The sequence below is a fragment of the Ammospiza caudacuta genome, chromosome 12, assembly GCF_027887145.1.
Source record: "Ammospiza caudacuta isolate bAmmCau1 chromosome 12, bAmmCau1.pri, whole genome shotgun sequence".
NCBI classification, from domain to species: domain Eukaryota; kingdom Metazoa; phylum Chordata; class Aves; order Passeriformes; family Passerellidae; genus Ammospiza; species Ammospiza caudacuta.
The window spans coordinates 251,396-274,035 of NC_080604.1; the positions used below are offsets into that span (position 1 = coordinate 251,396).

Below are 22,640 nucleotides of genomic sequence, written 5' to 3' on the forward strand. Positions count from 1 at the left end.
CGAAGTGACCGTCTGCTCTAGGCCTGTCCTCGTATCCTGCTCAAAAACACAGCGCTATTGACACGGGACACTCAGATCAGCCGTTTGCTGACTGGTAGGAGAGTTCTCTCTGCAAATGTCCCCTGGAAGAAAAACTGCATATAATCTTTCCATACGACAGAAAGAGATGTGGTGAGGGGTTTTAGGAATTAACTTTTGACTCTCCTGCTTTCCTAGTCTGGCGTTCAGGGAGAGAGAGAGAGATGTCGTTGAAACCATTCACCTATCCATTGCCCGAAACAAGATTTCTTCATGCTGGCAGGCATGTGTACAAATTTAAAATCCGGTATGGCAACTTCAACAGGTATGTGTGTTAAAGCCAAGAAGTCAGTCTGCTGTTTGTTGGCTGCATGTGGCAGTGAGTTAATACACAACCTTAAAAAACAAAACGCAAGTGGATAGAAGGGTCACACGGAACAATCCTTGTTCACAAGGGATGTTTTTTAAGAGTAATAGGTTAGGAATTAATCTGCCCACTAAGTATTTTTTCCTGTTCAGTGGAAATTATGTTTTGTTTCTGTTTAAACTCTTACTTGAAATGTAACTTCATTGCATTTTGACTGGGATGGTTCCAATTCTCTCTTTGTTTCACAGCTCTCCCAATCTCAGTCTCACTGAAAGCGCTGCCAAGGAGTCGGAGGTAGGAGCTGAGGCAGGTCCATAGGACTTCAGATGGGTGTTAGTCTAAACAAATAATATGGTTGTTACAGGACTGAGAACATTTTGTCAAATGCAGCATTTCAAGTGTGAGCAATGGGGAACATAGGGGAAACTTCCCTGGAGAATCTGACCATAAAAAAAAAAAAAAAAAACAAAAAAACAAAAACCAAAAACAAACACACAAATGAAAAATGTTCCTTAACAGGCAAAATTTAGTGTAGGAGAGTCATGCTTTTGTTTGAAATATTCCAAAGAAGCTACTGACTGTTGAAATTGGACAAAGGGAAACTCCTCTTTCATGAGCTAGTCGCACCCAATTCCTGTCTTATTCCTCTTCAGAGTCATTCTTGCATGAGCTCTTTCCCAGGATTTCAGTCTCAACCTCGAAACTTTCAAGTTGTCAGACTTGACTTAGCTGTTAATCCCTCTTGGTTTTTCAGGAGCTGTGGCAGTATGGTGAGCTGACTCGATGGAGGCTAATCAAATGCTAAATTGCATATGCTTTCCTTGCAACTGTTGAACCAATGAGTGTTCTTTTAATGATGCCATTGCTTTGTGTCCAAGCACAAACTGATGGTTACAATGGATGAGTTGTGTTGTTGTCATCTTCTTCCTGACACAGAAGAAGGCCCCTGCCATTTCTAAGAAATTGAAACAAATATACTGCCTGCTTAAAAATGCTCCTCCCTATTACTTAATTTCTAAAAAACTTCAAAGTAAAGTAATGACATTGAAAACCTTAATGAAGGAAATGTGCTGATTTTAATTTATATGAAGAAGTACAATTTTTTTCACTTTTGAAAATGTTGAAAGGTATTACTAGAAAATGTTTTGTGTTTGTAGAGGAGTTTGTTGGGGCTTAACTGCATTTGCCTTATAACTGATTTGGGTCAATATTCAGAGAAAGAGGAGTAGGTAAATGCTGTGTGTGTTTTGCTGGAAAAATTAAATTACACTCCTTAAATTTAAAAGCACACCCCCATTTTCCATAGTAATTCTTCTATGTTAATTCAAGATTAAGGTACTCATTCACCTAAATTTCTATGAGTCTGTCAGTGTAGTACACTCTAAAATGGCAAGAGGGAGTGGGGAGAAGAAGGGGAGGAAGAAAGGCAGAATATCTAGAACCTGGTCTTCCACAATTCATGCAAACTGTAAAGTAATGTTAATTTTTCCCCAAATCTTGAAAGTGTACTTGACAGTGGAATTGTCACTATGTTTTTAATATTTTTCCTTTGTTTATTTTTTGGCCTCTCCAGGAAGTGATTCGAGTAATCCTTGGAAATCTTGATGATTTACATCCATTTTCTACAGACCACTTCACCGTCTTTCCATGTATCCTTTCTGTCCTACTCATAAAAAAAAAGATTCAATGGCTTGTATCTTTTGGGCATTGCATAAGTCAACATTTATATGTAGGAGTGTGTAGTTCTTTAGCTGGAGTAGTACTACTTCAATCTTTGCAGTTTGACATTGGCTGAAGGTATTGTGAGCACCTCAGCTGTTGCCTTCACCAGAGAACTGATGCGACAAGAGTGTTTTGCAGTGTTTTCATCCAAACAGCCCTGTGTTCCAAATCAGGTTTAGCCAGAGCAAACAAAGGTATATATAAAGTGCCAGGAAGCACATCTCATGTGCTCAGAAGCACAGCCGGTGCATTGTTCCCAAAGGTTCGTGGAATGTAAAACACTCCTTACAGGCCCAGCAATGCTGGCTCATGAGCAGGGAAACTCACATATTTGTTTTTATTAGGTCCCTCAAGGTTAAACCACCATGAGCCTTTGGGGATGGTGGATTGGAGCAAGTGTGAATCTGCACTCATGTCTCCACAGAGATGGCTGAGAAAAGCAAAAAGTACCTCACAGAGTGAGCTTTACAAGAAGCAGTAGTTGAGCTAAGATAATTGGAAGTCCAGACAGGCTTTTAAACACACAAAGCCTGCAGGATTGTCATCCAGTTATCCTGGTTCTCTCTTCAGTCCTTGAAGCCTAGAAACAATTGTGAAGCAAATGTCATTGGCACAGTATTCGCTTTACTGCACTCATGCCTCTCACCCCTATGGGACCAGTCAACAGATCTTTTCTGTCTTCCCTAAAGTTTGCAGAGGCATTGAGCTGCTGTCAGTCTGGCCTGCTGTCCACAGACAGTGCTGTAAAAGCTGTGTGCAATTGCACAGCATAGTGATATAGAAGCACAGGTTTTGAGGAGTGTAGTTTCCCAGGATTTCACTTTTGATACAGAAGTGCTGAGGCATTTGAGATTGGATTATTCTAGCTAGTGGCTGTACTACAGGCTCTCCTCTTTCTAGGTGTTCTATCATCAGAATACATAAGTGGCCTTCATTTTTTTTCTTCTGGCTTGGGCAACTGGACAGAATTTAGTCGTGTCTGCTACATATTCTGCAGATTTTTGATTTAAAATGACAATCATTTGATAAAAGAGATGGTAACTGTTAGTATTTCTCTTGTAGTTGCTGTTGTGTATTAGGTTGAGAATTTACTCTCCTGAGACTTTTGTTGAAGAGAAAAGTAATCCAGTTAAATGTTAGTGTTTTCCAGTCCTAAAGGTGTGTCCATTTTTGGATCAGATCTGGCATCACTTCCTGTGATTCTGAGTGCCCTGGAGTAATGAAAACCTCTGAGGCATTCCCCTCCTGTCTTAGAAGACTGCATTATGCCTCCTAATAGCAGGCATAATGGAATGAGAAATGAGGCCATCCTTTTTCTCTGTCCAAAGCAGGTACATATGACAGCAACTTACTTATGTTAGAGTCAAGAAGATAAGGTAGGCAAGAGCGTCATTATACAGAAGACACCCAATCCAACCAACTTTATTAGTTTGGTCTAAAGCTCAACCAGTTCTGTCTGTGTATTGAAGAGTGTTTGCTTTACAAACTTGTATTTCTAGAACTTGTAAGTCCATCTACATGCTCGGCCAGCACTGGGCCTGGAAGAGAACTATGAGCTCAGAGGCCTGGCATGAGGGGTTGTCTGACAGTTGGTGTGTCGGGCTCCTCTCTGTAGAGTGACAGTGTCTTTGTTAATCCCCAATGATGAGTCCCTCAAGCTAAAAGTCAGGCAGTTTCAGTCCTGAAAGGAACTGATTGTATCAATGTTTCATCGTCTTCTGTCCCCAAGACATTAGTTTCTCCTAGCAAATGAGGACTAACAGTATTCATTTCACCCTGAGATCAGAGGTGTGTAAGGAGACTTATGTCCAGCACCATTTGACCTTCCAAGCAGAAGCTCCTGCATGTCAGAACTGCACTCACATGAAGGAATGGCTGTCACGTCAATTATCTTTTTCCCCTGTTTTGAACTGTGAAGTAAATTTAATGATGCTGTGTCATGGTTTGACGCTGGCGCAATGCCAGTGCCCCCATGAAAATATATTCTCCCTGGTGTCTGCTGTGAGATGTGACCAGGAATACAGCAAAGCAGGCTCCAACTTAGAAATAAAGAAAAAAAACTGTATTAACCTACAGCTATATATAAAAAAAACCACACACAGAACTCAGAATGAAAACCCTCTAAAAACATTCCTCCTCCCCCCACCAAATTTCCAATACATTACAGTAGTACAGAACCTTGGATTCTCAATTCCGTTAGTACCCCTCAGATCACCAACTCTCAGTCCATCACCACCCTTTAGATAATTCTTGGTTCATCAAGGAGAGAGGAGTCCCTCTTGTACCATAGGCTTCCCCTGGACACACATTCGAGACCTCTTGTGTTTCCATGTCACACGTGGCACCACCTGAAGATCATCTGCCATTGTGACACCTTCCTTCCATGCCCAGTGCTCTCACCACTGCACTCAGACCAGAGCTGCTTTTAGGGTTCCCCTTTTGAGGATGCTTTGCCCAATTCCAAAAAGCACAGTCCCTCACTTTTGGGACACCTGTCCCCCCCAAATTTCACCCCGTGGGGCCAAGGGGGTCTCGAGAACAGAGATCTTCTTCCCTGAAGATGGAGAACACCACCACCCTCCTCACCCATCGTCTCTGTTCATGCACTCCTTCATATAACATCACTGCACTCTCTTGGTTCCAAGCCATTGCCTCCTGCTAAATGCAGTCTCTGTCTCACAGGAAAAATGGTTCTATCCATGGCTATACAAGTCCAGCCAAAGGCCACTCTATCATCTCCTCCCACCTAGGATTCTTCTCAACTTCTCTTGGACATCTTTCACTTGCATAAACTTGCATCACATTGGCCCATTTCCTCTTATCTCATCTCTATCTCTCTTCTCATTCAACTCCAGGAGGATCAGCCTTTGCAGGTTTCCATCACCCAAGAAAAGGGTTAAAAATCTCAGGCTCTGCCTGTCCAGAACTCCCACGCTGCCCTGCCAGGCACCATCTTGCTGTACCCCCCCCTTTTCCTTCTCAGCTGGCCATGCTATCAAATTTCAAGCTGGCACACGCACAGGCACTGGCTCTGTCTCTCTCTCTCTCTTGGGGGAGGGGAGGGGCTGCCCAATGTCTCTCAGTGCTCCTCCACCCTTCCATCCTTCAGGGACCATCACCTCCCTTCTCAGTCCAAGGCCCGGCTCACCTCACCCGGCCACATGGCTTCCCCTCTCCCTCCCAGCCCGCAGCCAGGCAGGACAGCTCTGACCTCCTTCATGGACGGAACCCAAGAGAGCTTCCCCCTGAGTTCTCTGCTTTTAACCCCCTGTGTTCTCAGAGGCGTATCCATGTCCTCAGTGGCCACACCAGGTGCCAGTGTTCAAATCTGAGCACCTATTGGTCTGACCACAGCATCCTGAAAAACTCACTTCCTTTTCAAACCAGGACATGCTGCTTCTATGAATCCAAATCCTTTTTAATTTTTAAATAAAATTTTAAAATAATTCCTTTTTAATTAGAAAGACTGTTGAAGGGTTTTTTTTTTTTTTATTTATAGGTTTGGAAGGCCGTGGGTTAGCTTTTTCAGGAGGGTGTCAGTACTGAAGGCAAGCACAGTTAAGGGAACAGAACACTATTAATACAGGTGACTGATGGGACAGTGTGGATAAATAAAAATGTATAAGTGTTTCCTGTAGTGTGTTACTAGTACAGTTTCACAAGTTCGTAGAATAGGTTGTATTTGCTCCCTTGTGCACATGTACAGTGTGCTGTGATTTCTGAAGCTTTAGAAGACATTTTCAGGATTCATGTTTCCTTGAAATGTTAGTGTTGTGTTTTTTGGTCTTACCATTCTTCTCAGATTTGAGTAAATGGGAGCGAGTATCAAAAATGAAATTCAAACATGAGAATGTCCATCTCATGCCTTATCCCTACATTTGTACGTTGTATCTAGAATTGAACTCATTTCAGCAAAATATATCTTGTGGTAAGTCACTGTGATTATGTTTGGGTAATTTCTGTAAACATCTATGATCTATGTCTTGCTTTTCTCTTTTCCTTTGTCACTGTATCTGAATCGGAGAGAGCAAAACTGCATGTGGGATGCCTGTACCATGAGTTTGAAATAGTGCTTAAGAGGGTGTTCCTTACTGTCTCATATTGCTTGTCTAAAATTCCCTGAATTCCCCTTTGTCTTTCCAACCACTGGTGACTCTTTAGCTGGTATTTTCGTGAAGCTATGCCCGGTGGCTCCCAACCTTCATTTTTTTATGTCAGTCAGTGGTCTGGAGCCAGCACATAAATGTATATGGGACACATGTTTTTCTTCCTTGTGCATGACTACATTTGTTGACAAAGAAAATCACACTCTTTGTTGCTATGTTCCTAAAGAAATAATAGATTTTTGTAAAAAACAAATTATAGTAATCATGTTAATAATATCTTTTATACAATTAGCCAACATTTTCACCTCAACAGTGTCTCAGTTTCCACGTTTTCTATGAATTTTCTGAACAACCTCAAGCCACAGCTAAGGACTCTGTGGGACTCTACATTAAAACTCCCCTGATGTGAAAACTGAGTATTTAAAGTGTTTCCTGTTGTGATTACCAGTCTCTGGAAAAACTTACTGTTTTTCTTTAATGACTGCCTAGCAGATAATGGGATCTTTATAAGATGGCCAACTTTCTTAGTCTCGCCTATTTGCATTTCCTATCAAACGTACCATGTCTGGATGTAAAGACTTCTAACCATGGAGAGTTCACTCACTTCCCTGCACATCTGCTGCAGTATTTAATTGCCTTATCCAGATAGTTGTACAGCATTGCTATTCTAAAATTAGGAGCAGTGTAAGGCACTGTTACTTTCAGACTTGACATCTCACATTTCTCTTGGTGGGGATTTTTCTTCAGGGAAATATGTGTGAATCCCATACATCCTACAGCTGGCCGGTATTCTCTAGAGGCTGTGATCCAGATGTCCTTTCATCTTCCATCTGGTGCCCAAAGCACAGCGAGATGCTAACTGTTTTTCAGACCCTTCTCTTCTGAAGATACCTTTGACTTCTTTAAGACAAGCAGTTGTCCCATCCCAATGATATCTGGTGTTCATAGCCAGGAATTTCAGTACAGAAAGAGCTGTATTTGAACATTTTCTATTTCAGTGTATCATATGCAGGTCCAGACTGTTTCACAGTAGTTTATCTTGCTCCTGGAAGAGAAATTGCAGTGCAAAAATATACTTTTCAGTTGGTTAAAGAAAGTTGAGTCCAAATATTCACCAAGTTTTATACTTCTGTTGCAGGTAAAGAAGTAAACAAGGGCAGTGATGAGCTTGTAAGTTGTGCATTTGGTTTTATTTTGTTGTTTAATTTATGTTCTAAGTATTCTTGAGAAACAGAATCTATGCCTTTAGGCAATGCTGGAGTTCTCCTGCCACTAGGAGTTAGTCAGGCAGTGTAAAGTGGCACCGAATTCTCATGCAGAACTAAGGGGAGAGACATTCTTCTGACAGTTCTGCTGAGCTTGGAAAGCAGTCCTGTATCAGGACCTAAGAGCCTGCTGCCTTCAGTTCTACGGATTTTCTGCAAGCCTGACTGAGTGAGCTGTCCAGTGTTTTCATCACTGGAAGAATCTGTGAGGTTGATATTTCTGAGTAATTAAGTAGTTCCCTAGGTAATGTGTCATAAACAGGAAAGTTATGCTTATTTGAGAAGTTTTTGTGTAATGAGAGTTCAGGATAGAATTGTTTTCAATATAGGTAAGTGTCTGAAGTGAATTAATGAAGAATAATTCAAATCCAAATTCCCCCAAGGAAGTGTCCAAATTCCCCTAAAGAATTTTTTTCTATCTCTGCATTCCTGCTATTTACATTCCTTGGCAGTCCTCTGAAAATGGACGAAATAGGATGTCCCTAGAAAGAAATACTTTGTTTAAAACTATTGAGCATAATTCTCTGGCTGACCTCCCAGTGCTTGTTTTAGTCTTGAATCCTTTTTTTTATTTGTTTTCAGAGTATAAGCAGGAACAATTTTTGCAAAATATGAATGTACTTCAACTAGGAATTTTGTTTTAAAATAGAAAAGTCAAAATCAATTGTTACCAATACCAAACTTGCAATCCTTTGAAGGTCAAGAAAAGAAATGAAATGTCAGAAAGTACTGCAATGAAAGAAGCAGTGAAGAGGAGAAGAGTGGAAATCAGAGATGATACCTCATGCCCACAGTCCTGTATGGACAGGTAAGTTGACTGCAAAAGAGTCTCCCAGGACACATACTAATATTCTTAATGTCTCTTGTACCTTCTTCATGCTTCATTTCTGTGCAATCCTTTGCCCCATTTTCCTTCTTCCTTTTCTTCCTTGGCTAACAGAATCTAAGCATCTTTGCTCATATTGGGAAAAAAGCGGTCCCATACTTTCCAAGTTCCCGTACTATTGACCAGAGCTCTGCCTGTTTAACTCCCCTGTGTTCACATCACCTTTTGAGTCACAGTGAGGTGATAGCTCAGCGGCCAGACAGAGCAGTGCACTGGCTTACACACCTGAGTTCAGGACAGCAAGGGAAGAACTGGAAGCAGTTTTCCACCTGCCTCCCAGCCTGCTCCATTGAGCCAGCTAATAAATGCTGCCCTCTTGGCTTGAGGCTGATGGCAACACCTTGGAACTTGCTCTTTTCCAAGTGCTTTAAAGTCTCACGAAATTGCATGCATTGTGTGAGTATTCTCACACAACTTCACCATATTTCTTCAGTAGCTAAACTTCTCATGGTGATTTCCAAGTAGATCTCTATCACTGGATTTTACAGAATGGTTGAGGTTGGACAGGTCCTTTGATATCAAGGTTCAGACCCCTTCTGCTCAAGCAAGGTCACCCAAAGCAAGTTCCCTCAGGTCTTGAGTAGACTGTGAGGGTGGAACCACCACAACTGTGGAGAGCCACTTGCAGTGTATGACCACAATTCCAGTGAAAAAGGTTTTTCTTGTGTTCAAATTTAATTTCATGTTTTGCAGTCTGTGCCATTTACCTCTTGTCCTGCCACAAGACAAGAAGGTTGAGGAGAGTCTGGCTCTCTGTTCTTCATTTCCTCCCATCAGGTGTACATTGGTAAGATCCCATCCAAGCCTTCTCCAGGCTAAACAGCCTCGTCTCTTAAAGCTTCTCCACTTGAAAAAAAATTCCCCAATCCCATCATCATGTTTGCATGTGGCCCTTTGCTGTGAATCCCACTCATGTGCTGGGGCTTTCAGTCCATACTGGGGCAGAGGGGCCTCAGCAGCCTTGAGCAGAGGGGAGAGATCACTGCTTGAGGGCAGTGGTTTGGCAGAGCTCTGCCTAATTCAGCTCAGGGTGAATCAGTCAGCTCAGCTGAATCACTCTTCTGCATGAGGGTACAGGGCTGGCTCTTGGTGAACCTTGTGCTTAGTTCTTGACTACCTCTCAGATATCCAGTGTTACTTACAGGCTGGCAGACTTCTTTCTTCTTAGAGTGTATTGTTTTAAAAGAAGAAAATCTATACCTATGCTGAATCCTCACAAGTTTGTGGCAAACAGTCCTGGATCCATCAGTGCGCACCTTTCCCCTCCCATGTACAGACTATATCCAATCATCTACCTTGGTGCTTATATCCTACCCAATTCCCAAGTGTGTTTCATGCAGAGATATTAACAAAGTCTGAAGCCAGTTCTTTTCCTGCTCATGCAAATGTACTCCTTTAATCCCACCCCCATCCCCCTGGCCTGTTTCTACTCACAGTACAACAGTTGAATATGAGGGAGGAATGAGCCCAGGATTCAGAATTTTATTTCTTTTAGCCAAAGACACAAGTTGTAGTTTAATAAAATACAAGATCAAAAAGGGCTGTTTCATGATCCAGTCTGGCAGTTCACTTTAGGTCCTGAATCTTGCCACAGCAGTTATGATTAGAACAATCCGTAATTCTTAAGTGTATGCTTGAATTCAAAATCAAATTGGCTTCAAGCCTTCTGTCATTTTTTCCAGTTAGACTGTTAGATTGAAGAGCTCATTCAGGCTGAGCATCTTCCCTGCCCCAGGAAGGAGCGTGTCTGCTGCAATGAGACCAGCTCTCTGTCTTCTCTTCTTTCTGGACAATCTCTTTTGCTCCTAAATTGTCTTGGGGGATTTGGATTTTCTTGGGGTGCTACTGAGTGTTGAGAAATCAGAATCTCCAAGTGGCACTCCCAGTGATTCTGATCACCTCAAGTGAAGCCAGGGTGGTTTTTCTGCACATGCATCCCTTCATACTTCCCCATATGGAGTTTCCTCTGCCATTTTAATGCCCCATGACCAAGTCTTGCAAGATCTTTCTGTGGTTCTTTACTACCTGCCCTTGTAACCTTGTAGGATTCACAAGCTTTCTCAACTCTCTGCTCATCCCCCTTTTCATGTAACGCTTTTTCTCTTTAACTGCTTGTTTGTCATCGTAGAATGTAAGAGCCTAAATGAGAGATGTGGGACTCCAGGCAGCTCTCCAAAATGCAGTTTATTCCATCCAAGACGTTACAGCAGTCCAAGATTGTGGGTGACAGAGCCTGTGCCTACAGGCAGGCCTGGAGACCCTTTGGTTTTGCTTACATTGTGTTATATACTCTTCTTTGCTTAGCATCTTAGTACAGTAGAACCAATCTATACCTTAACTATTATCTATAGCCTATCATAACTACTGTAATTACCATATTCATGTTACTATTCTCCAATCACTAAAAGTTAGTACATTACAGTTTAAGCTAGAAGTTGTTTTTCAGTTTTCTTGCAGTGGAAAATTCTGAGACCTTTTTTCTACTTGCAGCTTTGCTGACTTGTTTGCCTGTGCTATCTTTCTGCTTGGTAAAAAGATCTTCTTGTTTGAGGTGGGTTTATCCTTTGCTCTAAGTCATAAAAACCCCTTCTGACTAACCGCTTTGCCTTCTTGTTTATCCAGTAAGACTGGCTCAGCAATTCTTTTCTTCTATATCAAAATTTGCTTCCATCTCTATTCCTTCATCAGACTCTACATTTAAAAATCTTTCTGCCAAGCATACATGTCTATGAGATTTTCTTGTCAAACTTTCATCCTTCCCAACAGTAGAAAAACAGAATGAGTGCATATTTTCATTTTTAAGGAAGACTTTGAAACATGAGTACAAATATAGATTAAGGGTATATATCTTGTTGAGTAGAGTCTACTAAAGTCCTTTTTTCTAGTGAAGTACTTGGAGTGGCTGCTTCCTTTTTGTAAACTCAGTTTTTACTTACTTTTCTTTAGAACTGGAGCTGACTGTGTTCACCACATGAGTAAAGCAGAGCAAGGATTTGAAAAGGTAAGCTACAGAAAATTCAGAAAGAAACAACATCACCTCTTTAGTCCTGGACTCTTACAGTGGCAAGCATAAAAATGCCTGCAGGTAATTTGTCCCCTTTTTCCCTGCATCGCCCTCATCATTTTTGACTCCTCACGAGACTTAACAAAGGTATGAGTTATATTTTTTTTGCGATTACGCAAACTTTTCTGATTGTCAAGCTACAAGCACGGGGGTAAGCTCAGCCTCTGAGAGGTGAGCCTGAGGGATGCCCTGCCTACTCTCCAGGACTCCAGTCCTCTGTCATCTCACATGCCCCTTTATGGAGAACTCCACAAAGGGCCCACAGTGAGTGCTGGCATCTTGTCACTGGCGTTGCTGTGACCATGTGCCACTCCCCACCAGTGTCCCTCTCTCTGCTGATGGCTGTGCAGGCATCACCCTGTTCCTGAAACAGTGCCATGCCTTTTCTCACTATGTCACCAGAAGGCAGATTCATGACAGGATTGTTCCGGAGGGATTGGCTGTTGCTCTGTGTTCTCCAAAGACCTTGTTAGGAGGAGAAGATTCTTTTTCTTCTAGCCCACAGGCTCCAAGCCTGCTCAGATAGAACTGCTCTTAGTCACACCCTAACACCTGTGTCCTCCTAGATGTTGCACATCCTCCCAAATGCACTTCATATATTTTCTGGATACCCATTCTAAATTTAATTCAAATCCCTACTACACTATCACCTTTCTGGCTTTTTCCCCCTCTCTAGCTTTTTGGAAGAGAATTTTTTTCAAGGAGGCAAACACATTTCTCTTGGGTTTGCTCACAAAAGAAGCCCAATACATTATTTTAGAACAGGGTTTTTTGACAGGTTTGTTGGATTTGCAGGATAGGAAGAAGACTGACTAATAACTCATTGGGAGCATTCAGTAAAGAGTAACTTACCTAAAAAAAGCAGGTTTATTTGTCTGTAAAACTTGTATCCCTTTTCCCACCCCCCCTCTGCTTATCTCTGCAGTATAAGTGACAGGTCTCTACACATGCCCTCTCTGGCTTCTTTCCTCAGGTACTGCAAACACTGTTGGTGAGATAAGGATCATTTTCTGAAAGATGCTTCTTTTGTTCTCCACTTTGATATAATCAATGTCGTCAGTATTCCTCTGTTGTTTATACAGTTTTCAAGACATTAGAGTCCTTGAATGCTGGAGCTCCAGGTTAGCAGCTTGGACTCTGAGAAACAGTATGATAGTTGGCAGACATTACGCTAAGTTCTTCTTGTGTTAACTAATGTGGGAGGGCATGTCATGAGCACTTTCCAGGTAAACTGGGACTGTGATAAAAATAACTCAGTAAATACCAATCCAGGTGAAAAGAACCTTCTCTGGAACAGCTGCTTGTGACATCATGACTTGTCCTCGAAATTGCACTAGTTAAGGCACTGTTAAACTGAGAGGGTTGTCTGGACACAGACTGTTCTGTTGATAAACACCAGATCAGGTGTCACAAGTACTGTGTGAAATCGTGGGCAGAAGTCCTCTTCTTAAGTCCTAACACGCATTTTTAGAAGATGAAAGCCAAACATTTCTGTGACACGCTTTCCATTTGGGTTTTGTTTGGTTTTTTTCTTTTAATTCAGGATGAGAAGAAAGATTAGGTTTAGGATAAAAACATGTCAGTAGCTCCTATACTTTGTTGGAGTTTTTCTTGTTGTTCTTCCAAGGCTTCTTCTCAGTTTATCAACAGTGTATGGCTTTGGTTTCAAATCCACCTGTTATTTCATAATGCTTCTCAAAAAGGGAAGGGTTTCATTAAACAGGAAGGAAATCTGTCTACGTAGTATGTGTGGGATCGACTTAGGGATGTTGGGTTTGGAATGAGGAGCAAAGAATTTCCACAGGCACATGACTGTTCAATAGACCGCATTTTCAGCTGTCATCCAAATGTCTCCCAGGCCTGTGATGGTGACATCTGGTCAGGATGAATGTGGTCAAACCTGCATGTCTTTTCACTTACACAGTGCACTAGTGAGAGTCAAATAAAGAGACTCAGCCTGTCACTCCAGAGAATTTTCCTAACTTCATTAATGCTCTCAGACTAAACTGCAAAGATCTCAGGCCATCAGAGGCTTGGAATTTTGTGTTAACTTGAGCTGAGATGTGGCATTTGGGGACATGGTTTAGTGATGGCCTTGTCAATGGCGGGTTAGCAGCTGGACTCAATCTTAAAAAGCTTTTCCAACCAAAATGGTTCTGAGATTAGTGCAAGGGAAACACCATTAGGACCTGTCGTTGTTTTAGGGTTTACTCTCTTTTAGAAGCTTACTTGCTGATTTTGCTATGTTTCTATATGCTTATTTTGTTTTGTGTGGTACTTTGTGCTGTTGATCACTTTCCTAATGGGTACTCCTGGCCCACCTCTTGCTTCTGGAACTTTTCATTTTTGACCCTTCTGAATTAAGTCTGTGTCCCGGGACCATGTCCTAGAAGGATGAATTTCCAGGGGCCTGCACTGTCCAGGGGCTGTCGTTTCCCACAGCTCTTCTGTTCGTGTTTTTTGAAATCTCTGCCTATTCCATAGCTACTATTAGTTCACTATCTGGTATGCTAAAATCTTCTAAATAAATTACAGCTTTATATAATGTCCTGGTGAAGTATGTGTAAAAATGCCTTGGTGAAGAAAGTCCTCATTGTAACAGAAAAAAATCCCCAAATGAAACCACACAACAAAGACTTAAACCTTGCTTTTTAATACTTTTAGGAAGCAAGCTAACAAAAATCTCTGTACAATAGAACTTAGTATTGTGTAATAGTTCTTGGGTTACTTTTCCTTTTAGAATTCCTCCAAAGCAAATGAGCTTGAGTTCAGCACAGCATCCCTTACTAAAGACTGTGACCAACTGAGTTTCTGTGAGTAAGGAATTCCTGGTTTCCACTGAGTTTCATTGCCCTGGATACACAGGGAGTGTGTAGAGAGTGAGGTTGTGGTTTTGTTCTTGCTGCTGTTTCTTACAGGCGGGCCTGTGGAATTTGCCCTTGAACAAAAAAGAGCAGTCAGTCAGGCTGAGGGTGCAGTGCAGCTGCTGCAGCAAATGGACCAAACAGGAAAGAAAGGAAACATGAAGTCAAAAGGAAGAGGTCTCTCACAGTTCTGGAGAAGGTACTAATCCTACACTGATGAGCAGAGGCAGTCCTGGCTCTGTCCAAGGCTGTGTTAAAGTCTGATTCTGGCAGTGCCAGGTTGTTCTCCATAATTTTGAAGGACGGAGACATTTTTTCTGTGGTTAAACCAAAGTCTCCCAAGGCAAAAAAAAAGGGATGTCATTTTATCTCATGCTAAGGGGCAGTATTACCACTAAATGTTCCTCTTCTGAGCTGTCTTTGGGAAAAACTCCTGATGAGAGAGGGTGACTGAATCTCCATCACAGCCATTATACAAAGTGGCTTTTCTCAGCTGCAAGTGCCAACTAAAAGGGTCTTCCTGGACAGATTGTCAGCCCCATGAAGCTGCATGTGACCTTTATTTGGCCATTGAACAAATCTGGACTTTGATTCCCAAAGGCACCATTTTAAATGGAAATCAGTGTCACTGTTCAGACATCTGCTGGCTGGCCAAAGGAGTTCTCTCATGCGGCTGAGGCTGGATCCTGTGAGTGCCAGCCATCACTGCACAGAACCAGGTGGATATTGGCAGCTGCTGGTTTTTGGGGGTTTTTTTCAAAAATAAAACTCCTTGTTAATTGTAAAGTGTGCCATTCCTTTAATGACCAAGACCAGACCATTAGTGCACAACTTATTCAATGTTTCCTCTGTTTTTTTTTCAGTTTCCCTCTGTATTGTTATGTACTAGTATTTTATCCTTCTGCACAGAAATCAGCTTTTTTCCCGATATTCAAAGAAGTATTTTAAGTCTAACGTGCTCTTCTTGTTGTTACTGTTTCCCCAGCATCATCTTTTCGCCACTACAACATCTTTTTGGTGGAAAAAACTGACCTGGAAGTACTAATTGTTGTGGAAAGGTAGACTTGTAGTATGAATATTGGGTTGCACTGTTTCTTCTGTAAGCATTTTAAACCTTTCTCCAAGCATTGCTTATCTCAGCTATTAAATGTTTTAAATTAAATTCTACTTTGCTAATGTTTTCAAAGTAACATTCTGAAGATGTTGGGTTAGAACAACATGTTGGGTTTTTCTTCACATCTTAGAGGTTTTGGAATAAAGCAAGAAACTTTAGGATTTTGATGCTTAAGTGTCATAAATTGTGAATTTCATGTTATCTGGTATTCTAATAAAACAAGCATCAATTTGGAACTGTGTGTTATTTTAATCAGACTTACCCATGTAGAAGATACTCTTTCCCTCAAAGAAGCAGCAGAGGTTTCTAGTATTAGATGGACATTAGTACTATGCTTCACAGCTGTAAAAGGGTCAAAATTAAACATTTTGCATTAGATATTGCCACTACACTACACTTTGCATTTACTTATGCATTCAAATTGTAATGGGATGAGGTTGGAATTGAAGATTTCAGACATGCCAAGGCCACGCTCAGGCAGTTTTTTGTTGCCATGCTTATGCTTTTTTAATTATCTATCATTCTTGAATGACCTCCTGAGCTGGGCTATAGGTGACTCTGCTTGGAGAAGGGCTTGGGCTCAATGGTCCCCAGAGTTTCCTGCCATCCTTGGCCACAGTATGATATGAGGAAGTGTTTCCTGAGAGAGCTTCTTTCCCTTGTTAAACCATCTGTGTCTTGACCTATGAGTGTTTTCTCATGCCTTTGTGAGTCTCTCTCCTGTCCCCCTGAGGGAGTGGGAGTGGGCAGCAGGATGGGGGGGTCACCTGCCAGCCAGGGCCACCCCCTCCCACCCCTTAAGGGACTGCAGTCTGCAGAGAAGCCAGGTGGGAGCACAGGCAAAGCAAGAGCCCCTACACTGTACACAGACTCTGTACCCTGCACTTGGGTAATGGCATGGAGTATGACTTTCAGCTGTAATGAACAGGAGGAGAGAAGTCTGAGGGCAAGCTGAGCCTGGGAAAGGGCAGGAAGGAAGATTGGCTCACTTCAAATAAGCATGTTTCCTGGGTAACCCAAGATGCTATTGTAGTCCATATCTATCTGTGCCCAAACTTATTACTGTCTCTTTAAGATCCAGTGCCACGGATGAAAGTTGACATGCAAGGTGCAAAGACCCCTTTTCAAAGTCAGGGGTCTCTCAGGCAGACCTTTCTTGCCTTGTTATCTTTGCTCAAGGCAGAATCTTTGGGGCTTTTCTTTTTCCCCCTCCCTTTTGTTCCTCTCTTGCATCTTGGCCTGCCTCAAGGCAAATTCCAGGAGTGCCTGTCAGCGGCGCTGTGCATAAGGAACAGAGTGGCCCTGCTCCAGCCTAAGTTGCCCACAGCTTCCCAGCAGTGCCCCGCTGAGGCAAAAAGGCACCAAGTCACCCAGCCCAGCTGCTTTGCTTTGCCTTGCTTTGCCTTGCTGTCCTCTGCCCGTGTGGCAAAGTCTCTCCATGAGTTGTAGCTGTTTGCTAAGTATCACCTGCGGAAAGTGCCAGCCACTTTTGCTGTTGGAGAGATAAGCAGGGAGGAAGGCTGACTGCATTTTCCCTTTGTCTCCCCAAACATGGTCGTCTGTGGCAGATGCCATCTTGAAAGGGGAGAGTACCCTCTGTTTTGGGTTTGTCTTTGTTTCTGTGGAGTTTGTGGCATTTGGCAATTTTGTATCTAGTGATTATTTCCACCAGTAAGGAGAAATGAAATATGAGTAGATATAAGAGGATTATGTACTCTGGACCTCATCTTGAGGTATAGGGGGCTGCATGTTATTTGAGTTTTGTCACATGCACCTGCACAGGACAGAGGGCTGCGTATGGCCTCAGCTGCTCAGCAAGAAGTGACCCGCAGTCATCTCAGGGGAAGCCATGGGCACAAGTGATCACCTCACAGGACTGCAGAAACAAAAGCCCCCTTGTCTCTTCCCTCCCTGGCTGCCCCATGGCTGCACTTTGCCATCCTGACAGCCAAACAGTCTCCTCTGGGTCTAGGACTAGTGGGAGGGATGTGGACCTTGTGGTGGCATAGCTGGACATCCCCTGCGTCATGCTGCTGGGGAAGTTGGTGTCATTTCTGGGCCTACCAGACCACCACAGCATCCCTACTTCTCTCTGGGACAGCTCCATGGAAGGGAAGGAGTTCGGTGTCCCTTTGTCCCCATATCTGACTCAGTGTCATGGGGTGCTGGAGCTCATCCTGCAGCATCCACATATGGGCCTTCCCCATGTCCCTACAGCTGGAGACACCAAAAATGGTGACATGGAACAGTGACACCTGATCCCAGTTGTGCTTGGATGGGTCACATACCAACATGGATACCTCTGCTGTGTTTGGTTGTTATCAGGGCACCCCACCTCAGACTTCCCCTTGGCTATGGTTGTAGCTCTGCCTTCACCCTCTACATGGGCACCCCTAGGAAAGGGGGAGAGAAACTGCAGGTGAGGGAGGAGCAGTGAGTATGGGATTGTGGGGAGAGGCTGGCTCTGGTCACCACATTGTCCCTCCAGCACTGGACACTGCTGCCAATTTGGACAGAGCAGGGGCATGGCTCCCACCATTTTTGTTTCCATGCACAGGGGGCTCTTGGGGAGGGGGACTGGATTCCTCACCAAAGCTGGTGGGAAGGAAAGGGGAGTTGCCAGGCTGCAGCCAATCCTCAGACCGTCCCCTGCTGGGGCATTTAGGGCAGACTTCAGGCTCCCCTACACTGTGAGGTGCAGGGAAACAAAGAGGCAATTCCCAGATCCCATGGCATTGGATAGAGCTCTGTGGAAATGGGGAAGCTGCATATCCACTGCAACTCCCTGGAATGGGCTTGATGGTGGGGTCCCATCCTCATCCCAGCTTGAAGATCCTGCCACTGCCACTGCTCCAGGAGTCTGATGACTGTCAGTGGGAAACAGTCCTTTCCAGGGCCAGCAGTCCCCTTGGGGACCACCACACTATAGCTGCTCCACTCCCTTCACTTCTTGCACCCCAAAAAGAGCTCCTGGAGAACTGCTTCCTCAGCCATCCCTGACCCCACAGCTGTGATCCAGGCTGGAAGTGCTCATTGCCTCAACTCTGGGAAGTCCCTTCCCCAGGATGAGACCAGCAGTGCTGAGGGGTCAAGGCATATAACCATCAACTTTTCTCCTTCACTCTCTTATCCCTCTGAGCTTTCCAAGGCCATGGCCCAGTTCTCCTGCAGGTTTGCCACATCACTGGCTTATATACCTGTGGCCCATCAGAGTGGCCTGGCTGTGGGATGGTTGGGAGGTGACAAAGAGGCATGGGACCAGTGCACAGCCTTGGGGCACAGAGAGCCCGGGCATGAGGCCCTGGGGTCAGAATAGGGCTTGCCTGCCCTGTGAGAAAAACAGCCATGTTGTTGTGAACCCACCTGGCAGTGCAGAGCAGGTGGCAACGTCTGTTCTATGCAGGGCCAGATATGCCAGACATAAGTAAAGGGCAATGGATGCAGCACATGGACAAGAGACACACTGACCTGAAAGGGAGGTAGAACAGAGGATTCAGTTCACCCACATCACCCTGATTGTCAAGGTGCTGCTGCAGCCATGAGGGACTGCTCCTGCATGCAATAGAACAACTTTGCTCTCAATCAAATTCTCCTAGCACTCACAGCCATACTCAAGATGCCCCAGCTCACTCCAAGTGGGAACCTCAGAGCCCTCCCCTAAACCTCAGTGCCAGCCCCATTGGCTGCCAGGGCCATTAGCACCAGCAGAGCTGCCCATGCAGAGCCAGCCTGAGGAGACATCTGAGGCCACATCTCTCAACAACCTATTCTTCCTGCTGCTGCACTGACTGCTGCACACTCTGGGCCTCGCTGCTGAAATCATGCAGTCCCCTTGCTGCTGCCTTCTCTCCCTCCTCCTCTACCTCTTCTTCTTCTCTGAGACATGGGCAAACCTGGAGGGTAAGTGGGACCCCTGGCTCATACACATCTACCTCCATGGGACTCCACAGGGGAGAGGCTTCTTGCTTCACACCCACCTTGGGCACTTGCTTCCTCACTCCTCCTTGTCCCCTGGCTTCACACCTCCTCCCCAGCAGGGATGCAGCCACCCCAGGTGGGTGCAGAAGATGGGAACTGGGGCTGCAAATGCTGTAAGGGGCTTATGCGGAACCCACAGATCCCTGCAACATCAAGGACCCATCCCTCAGTTCCTCCACTTTCCTCAGCCCTCTTTTCCCAGTCCCATCCCTGTCAACCCTTGTCTCATGCAGGGACCTTCACTGTCCGGCTGCTCCAGACTACTACCTTCCAAAACACCTCATTTGCGGACACAGAGGGGCTGGGCCTGCTGGAAGACATCGAACTTGGTTCTCTTGATAAACACACATGGTCCATCCGCTTCTGCCAGCCCTGGGTGCGCCCAGCCCTTCCCCGTGCTGACTGGGACACCATTGAAAACCTGCTTAAGATCTATTTGCAGCAGTTCAACCATCTAATCAATGAAGGGGCCACGCAAAAGGACATCCCCTGTGAGTGCTCGGTTTTCACTTCATCCCCTTTCTTGAAAAGCAGCTGGGAGGTGGGGAAGGATCTGATAGTGCTGGTGCTGTATAGGAGACAATGACCATGTCTAGAGGAAGGAAATCCCAGCCCCTCACGCAACCTCTCTCTCCTCTTTGCCCCGCCAGACCCCTTTGTTGTTCAGTGCACAGCAGGCTGCACGCTGTACCCCAACAGAACCTCCCTGGCCTTTGGCTATGTGGGTTACAATGGTCAGGATTTCCTCAGCTTCGACACAAAGAATTTCACCTGGACCCTCTACCAGGACACCGAGTTGTCACAGTATGTCCAGTCCTTTCTCCAGAACTACACCGCCTTGAGTGAGCTGGTGGAAACTCTTTTCAATTATACTTGTGTCGATGACATGGAGATGTTGCTGCACTATGGGAGGGCAGCTGTGGAGAGACAAGGTGAGACCACCCTGACCCTGCAACAGCCAGCCCACAGGCCCCCACACTGGGGCCCAGCTGTGCCCCACCCCTTTGCTCTCACTCCCCAGAGCTGCCTGTGGCCACGGTCTTCGCCCGCACCCCCAGCCTAGACCAGCTGCTGCTTGTTTGCCATGTCACTGGCTTCTACCCCCGTCCCATCAGCGTGGCCTGGCTGCGGGATGGCCAGGAGGTGCCTCCGGGCCCGGCGCTCAACACCAGCACCGTCCTGCCCAACGCTGACCTCACCTACCAGCTCCGCAGCGTCCTGGCCGTGGCCCCCCGCGATGGGCACAGCTATGTCTGCCGTGTGCGCCACCACAGCCTGGGCACCCGCAGCCTTCTCATCCCATGGGGTAGGTGCCACCCGTGGGGGATGAGATGGGGGTCCTGAGCCACCCTGCACCACAAGATGGAGCAAACCCCAGAAAGCTCATGGCAGCTTCTCCTTATGTTTCCCAGGGAACTCAGAAGTGGTGCTGATCACAGGGCTCATGGCCGGGCTGCTTGCAGCCATGGCTGTAGCTGCCATGTCGGTGCTTTGGGTGTGGAGACAAAGGTCAGTCCCTGTCTTCCCCATGGAGTGGCATTGAGAGAGGAGAGAAAGGAATGCTGTGGGGATTTCTGCACTGAGCAGCAAAGCTCTTGCTTGGATCCTGGCAGATGCTGTCTGCACTCCCACAAGGTCTCTGCCATGCAACATCCACCCATCTCCCTCTTGTTTCAGAAAGCACCAGCAGATGGAGGAATCAGAGTCCAGGAACTCCATCCTGAGCAAAGAAGCTTAGCTCAGAAGAGAGCTAACAGTTCCCATTCCCTCCCACGGCCTACAGAGTAACCAGAACTACCTTTTTCTGCTTTACCTAAGTTTTGGGCATTGCCAATTGCAAGACTAACTTGATTCAGAGATGCACAAAAGAAACCTGGCAAGAGAAATCTGAGCTTTTGACTCACCTGAATTTTCTAAACAGATGTAAGTGCACATCTGTGACTTCCTCCCTTGTTACACATGATGGTCTCTTCGCTTGTGGCACTGGCCAGTCCACCCACTGATGCTGTAGGGCACCTCAATACCCAATGGCAAATCCTCCTGGTTCTGCTTCAGTAACACTTTTGTCAGAAGGTGGAAAGATGTCCCCTTCTACTGTCACTTTCTGGTAATTTTTTTTCCTAAAAATTGCTTTTATTAGCCATATCCCAGAAATATTTGTGCTGAGACTGAACTGTTCCACATAGACTAACAGAACTTGGTCAGAAATGGCTTTACAAAGTGCTGAGTAATACTGAAACTCTGATGTAATGTGTGGGAGCTGCATATGTGTATGAAACGAAAATAAACCATTCATATTTTCACTAAGTAAAATCTGCCTTTCCTTAGCAGTTGAATGGGCTTGGAGAGGTTTTGATCAGCCATGTATGCAAGTTGAAACACCGCTGAATTATAGGCACTAAATTGCAGGAAGCACCAAGGCATAGGGGAAAAACAGTACATGTGTGCCCGTGCATATATGAACATGTTCTCAGATATTGCATGGAAATAAACAACTGTGCACATGGCAGTAAAGTATCCCCAAGGCTCCCAATAAAGGAGAAAAAAAGAAGCCCATGTCCCATGAAACATAGCAGAGTTCACACACACACAGGAAGGCATGTAGTTCATGCTCCCAATCAACTTGAACATGTAGCTTCAAAAGGTTTGGTTTCACTGGACAACTTCCTGCAGTTTCCCAGGATAAGTCTGGCAGCAATGGCAAGCCAGAAAACCTGGCTGTCTTGTGGCCATATCCATCACAAATCCAATGGTGTTTGTTCCGCCCTGGCCAGAACCTGGAAACAACAATGCTAGGGTAAGTACTGTGTTTCCCTAGCAGCCAGTGTCACCTGCTGGCATCACATGGCTCAAGGAACTCACTGAAAGAGGAGTGACACCAAGCCTCTCCCAGCTCCTGCTGACTTGGGACAGGCAGATGAAACACTTAGGTGTGGGCATGCCTCCCTGTGGCCTTGGCACCCACAGGGCAAATGGGGCAATTCCTCTCCCAAGCAGAGTGGAACATCCTGCAGCACTCATGATACCAGGCAGACCTGGAGATAGGTGCAGCCAGTCAGGAAACCTGTTGAGGAAATCTGTTCATGTGACTGACCTCCCAAGAGACCCTACAGTTCCACACCCACAAACAGCTGGTACCAGAGGGGTGTCTGCAAGTGTTTGCTCACATCCCCTAAGAGACCTTACAATAACACATCCCATCCAGGCATTTTTAGAAGGCTCTTAAGGCACCCCATCACAGCCCAGTGCAGTGGTT

At 44.9% G+C, this 22,640-nt stretch overlaps 2 protein-coding genes across 2 annotated transcripts; both read left to right on the forward strand.

The window, feature by feature from the left end:
* The first annotated feature begins 242 nt into the window (after positions 1 to 242).
* Positions 243 to 15,323, forward strand: MAJIN (membrane anchored junction protein). Its single transcript, XM_058813155.1, has 10 exons — positions 243 to 343; positions 634 to 679; positions 1,959 to 2,034; positions 5,910 to 6,035; positions 7,352 to 7,383; positions 8,177 to 8,286; positions 11,311 to 11,365; positions 14,169 to 14,241; positions 14,347 to 14,491; positions 15,278 to 15,323. The coding sequence occupies exons 1-10, from the start codon at positions 243 to 245 to the stop codon at positions 15,321 to 15,323; spliced, it is 810 nt and encodes a 269-aa protein (XP_058669138.1).
* Positions 15,324 to 19,227: 3,904 nt separating this feature from the next.
* On the forward strand, positions 19,228 to 21,122 carry LOC131563207 (T-cell surface glycoprotein CD1b-3-like). Its single transcript, XM_058813129.1, has 6 exons — positions 19,228 to 19,306; positions 19,618 to 19,875; positions 20,035 to 20,316; positions 20,406 to 20,690; positions 20,797 to 20,893; positions 21,062 to 21,122. The coding sequence occupies exons 1-6, from the start codon at positions 19,228 to 19,230 to the stop codon at positions 21,120 to 21,122; spliced, it is 1,062 nt and encodes a 353-aa protein (XP_058669112.1).
* The last annotated feature ends 1,518 nt before the right edge of the window (positions 21,123 to 22,640 follow it).

Excerpts from the sequence above, each read along its gene's own strand:
- MAJIN (XM_058813155.1), top strand. The coding sequence starts at position 243 with ATGTCGTTGAAACCATTCACCTATCCATTGCCCGAAACAAGATTTCTT. Across the intron at positions 6,036-7,351 it reads TCAGCAAAATATATCTTGTG|GTAAAGAAGTAAACAAGGGC; the intron begins GTAAGTCACTGT and ends CTTCTGTTGCAG. Across the intron at positions 11,366-14,168 it reads CAGAGCAAGGATTTGAAAAG|AATTCCTCCAAAGCAAATGA; the intron begins GTAAGCTACAGA and ends TTTTCCTTTTAG.
- LOC131563207 (XM_058813129.1), top strand. The coding sequence starts at position 19,228 with ATGCAGTCCCCTTGCTGCTGCCTTCTCTCCCTCCTCCTCTACCTCTTC. Across the intron at positions 19,876-20,034 it reads CACGCAAAAGGACATCCCCT|ACCCCTTTGTTGTTCAGTGC; the intron begins GTGAGTGCTCGG and ends TTGCCCCGCCAG. Across the intron at positions 20,691-20,796 it reads CAGCCTTCTCATCCCATGGG|GGAACTCAGAAGTGGTGCTG; the intron begins GTAGGTGCCACC and ends TATGTTTCCCAG.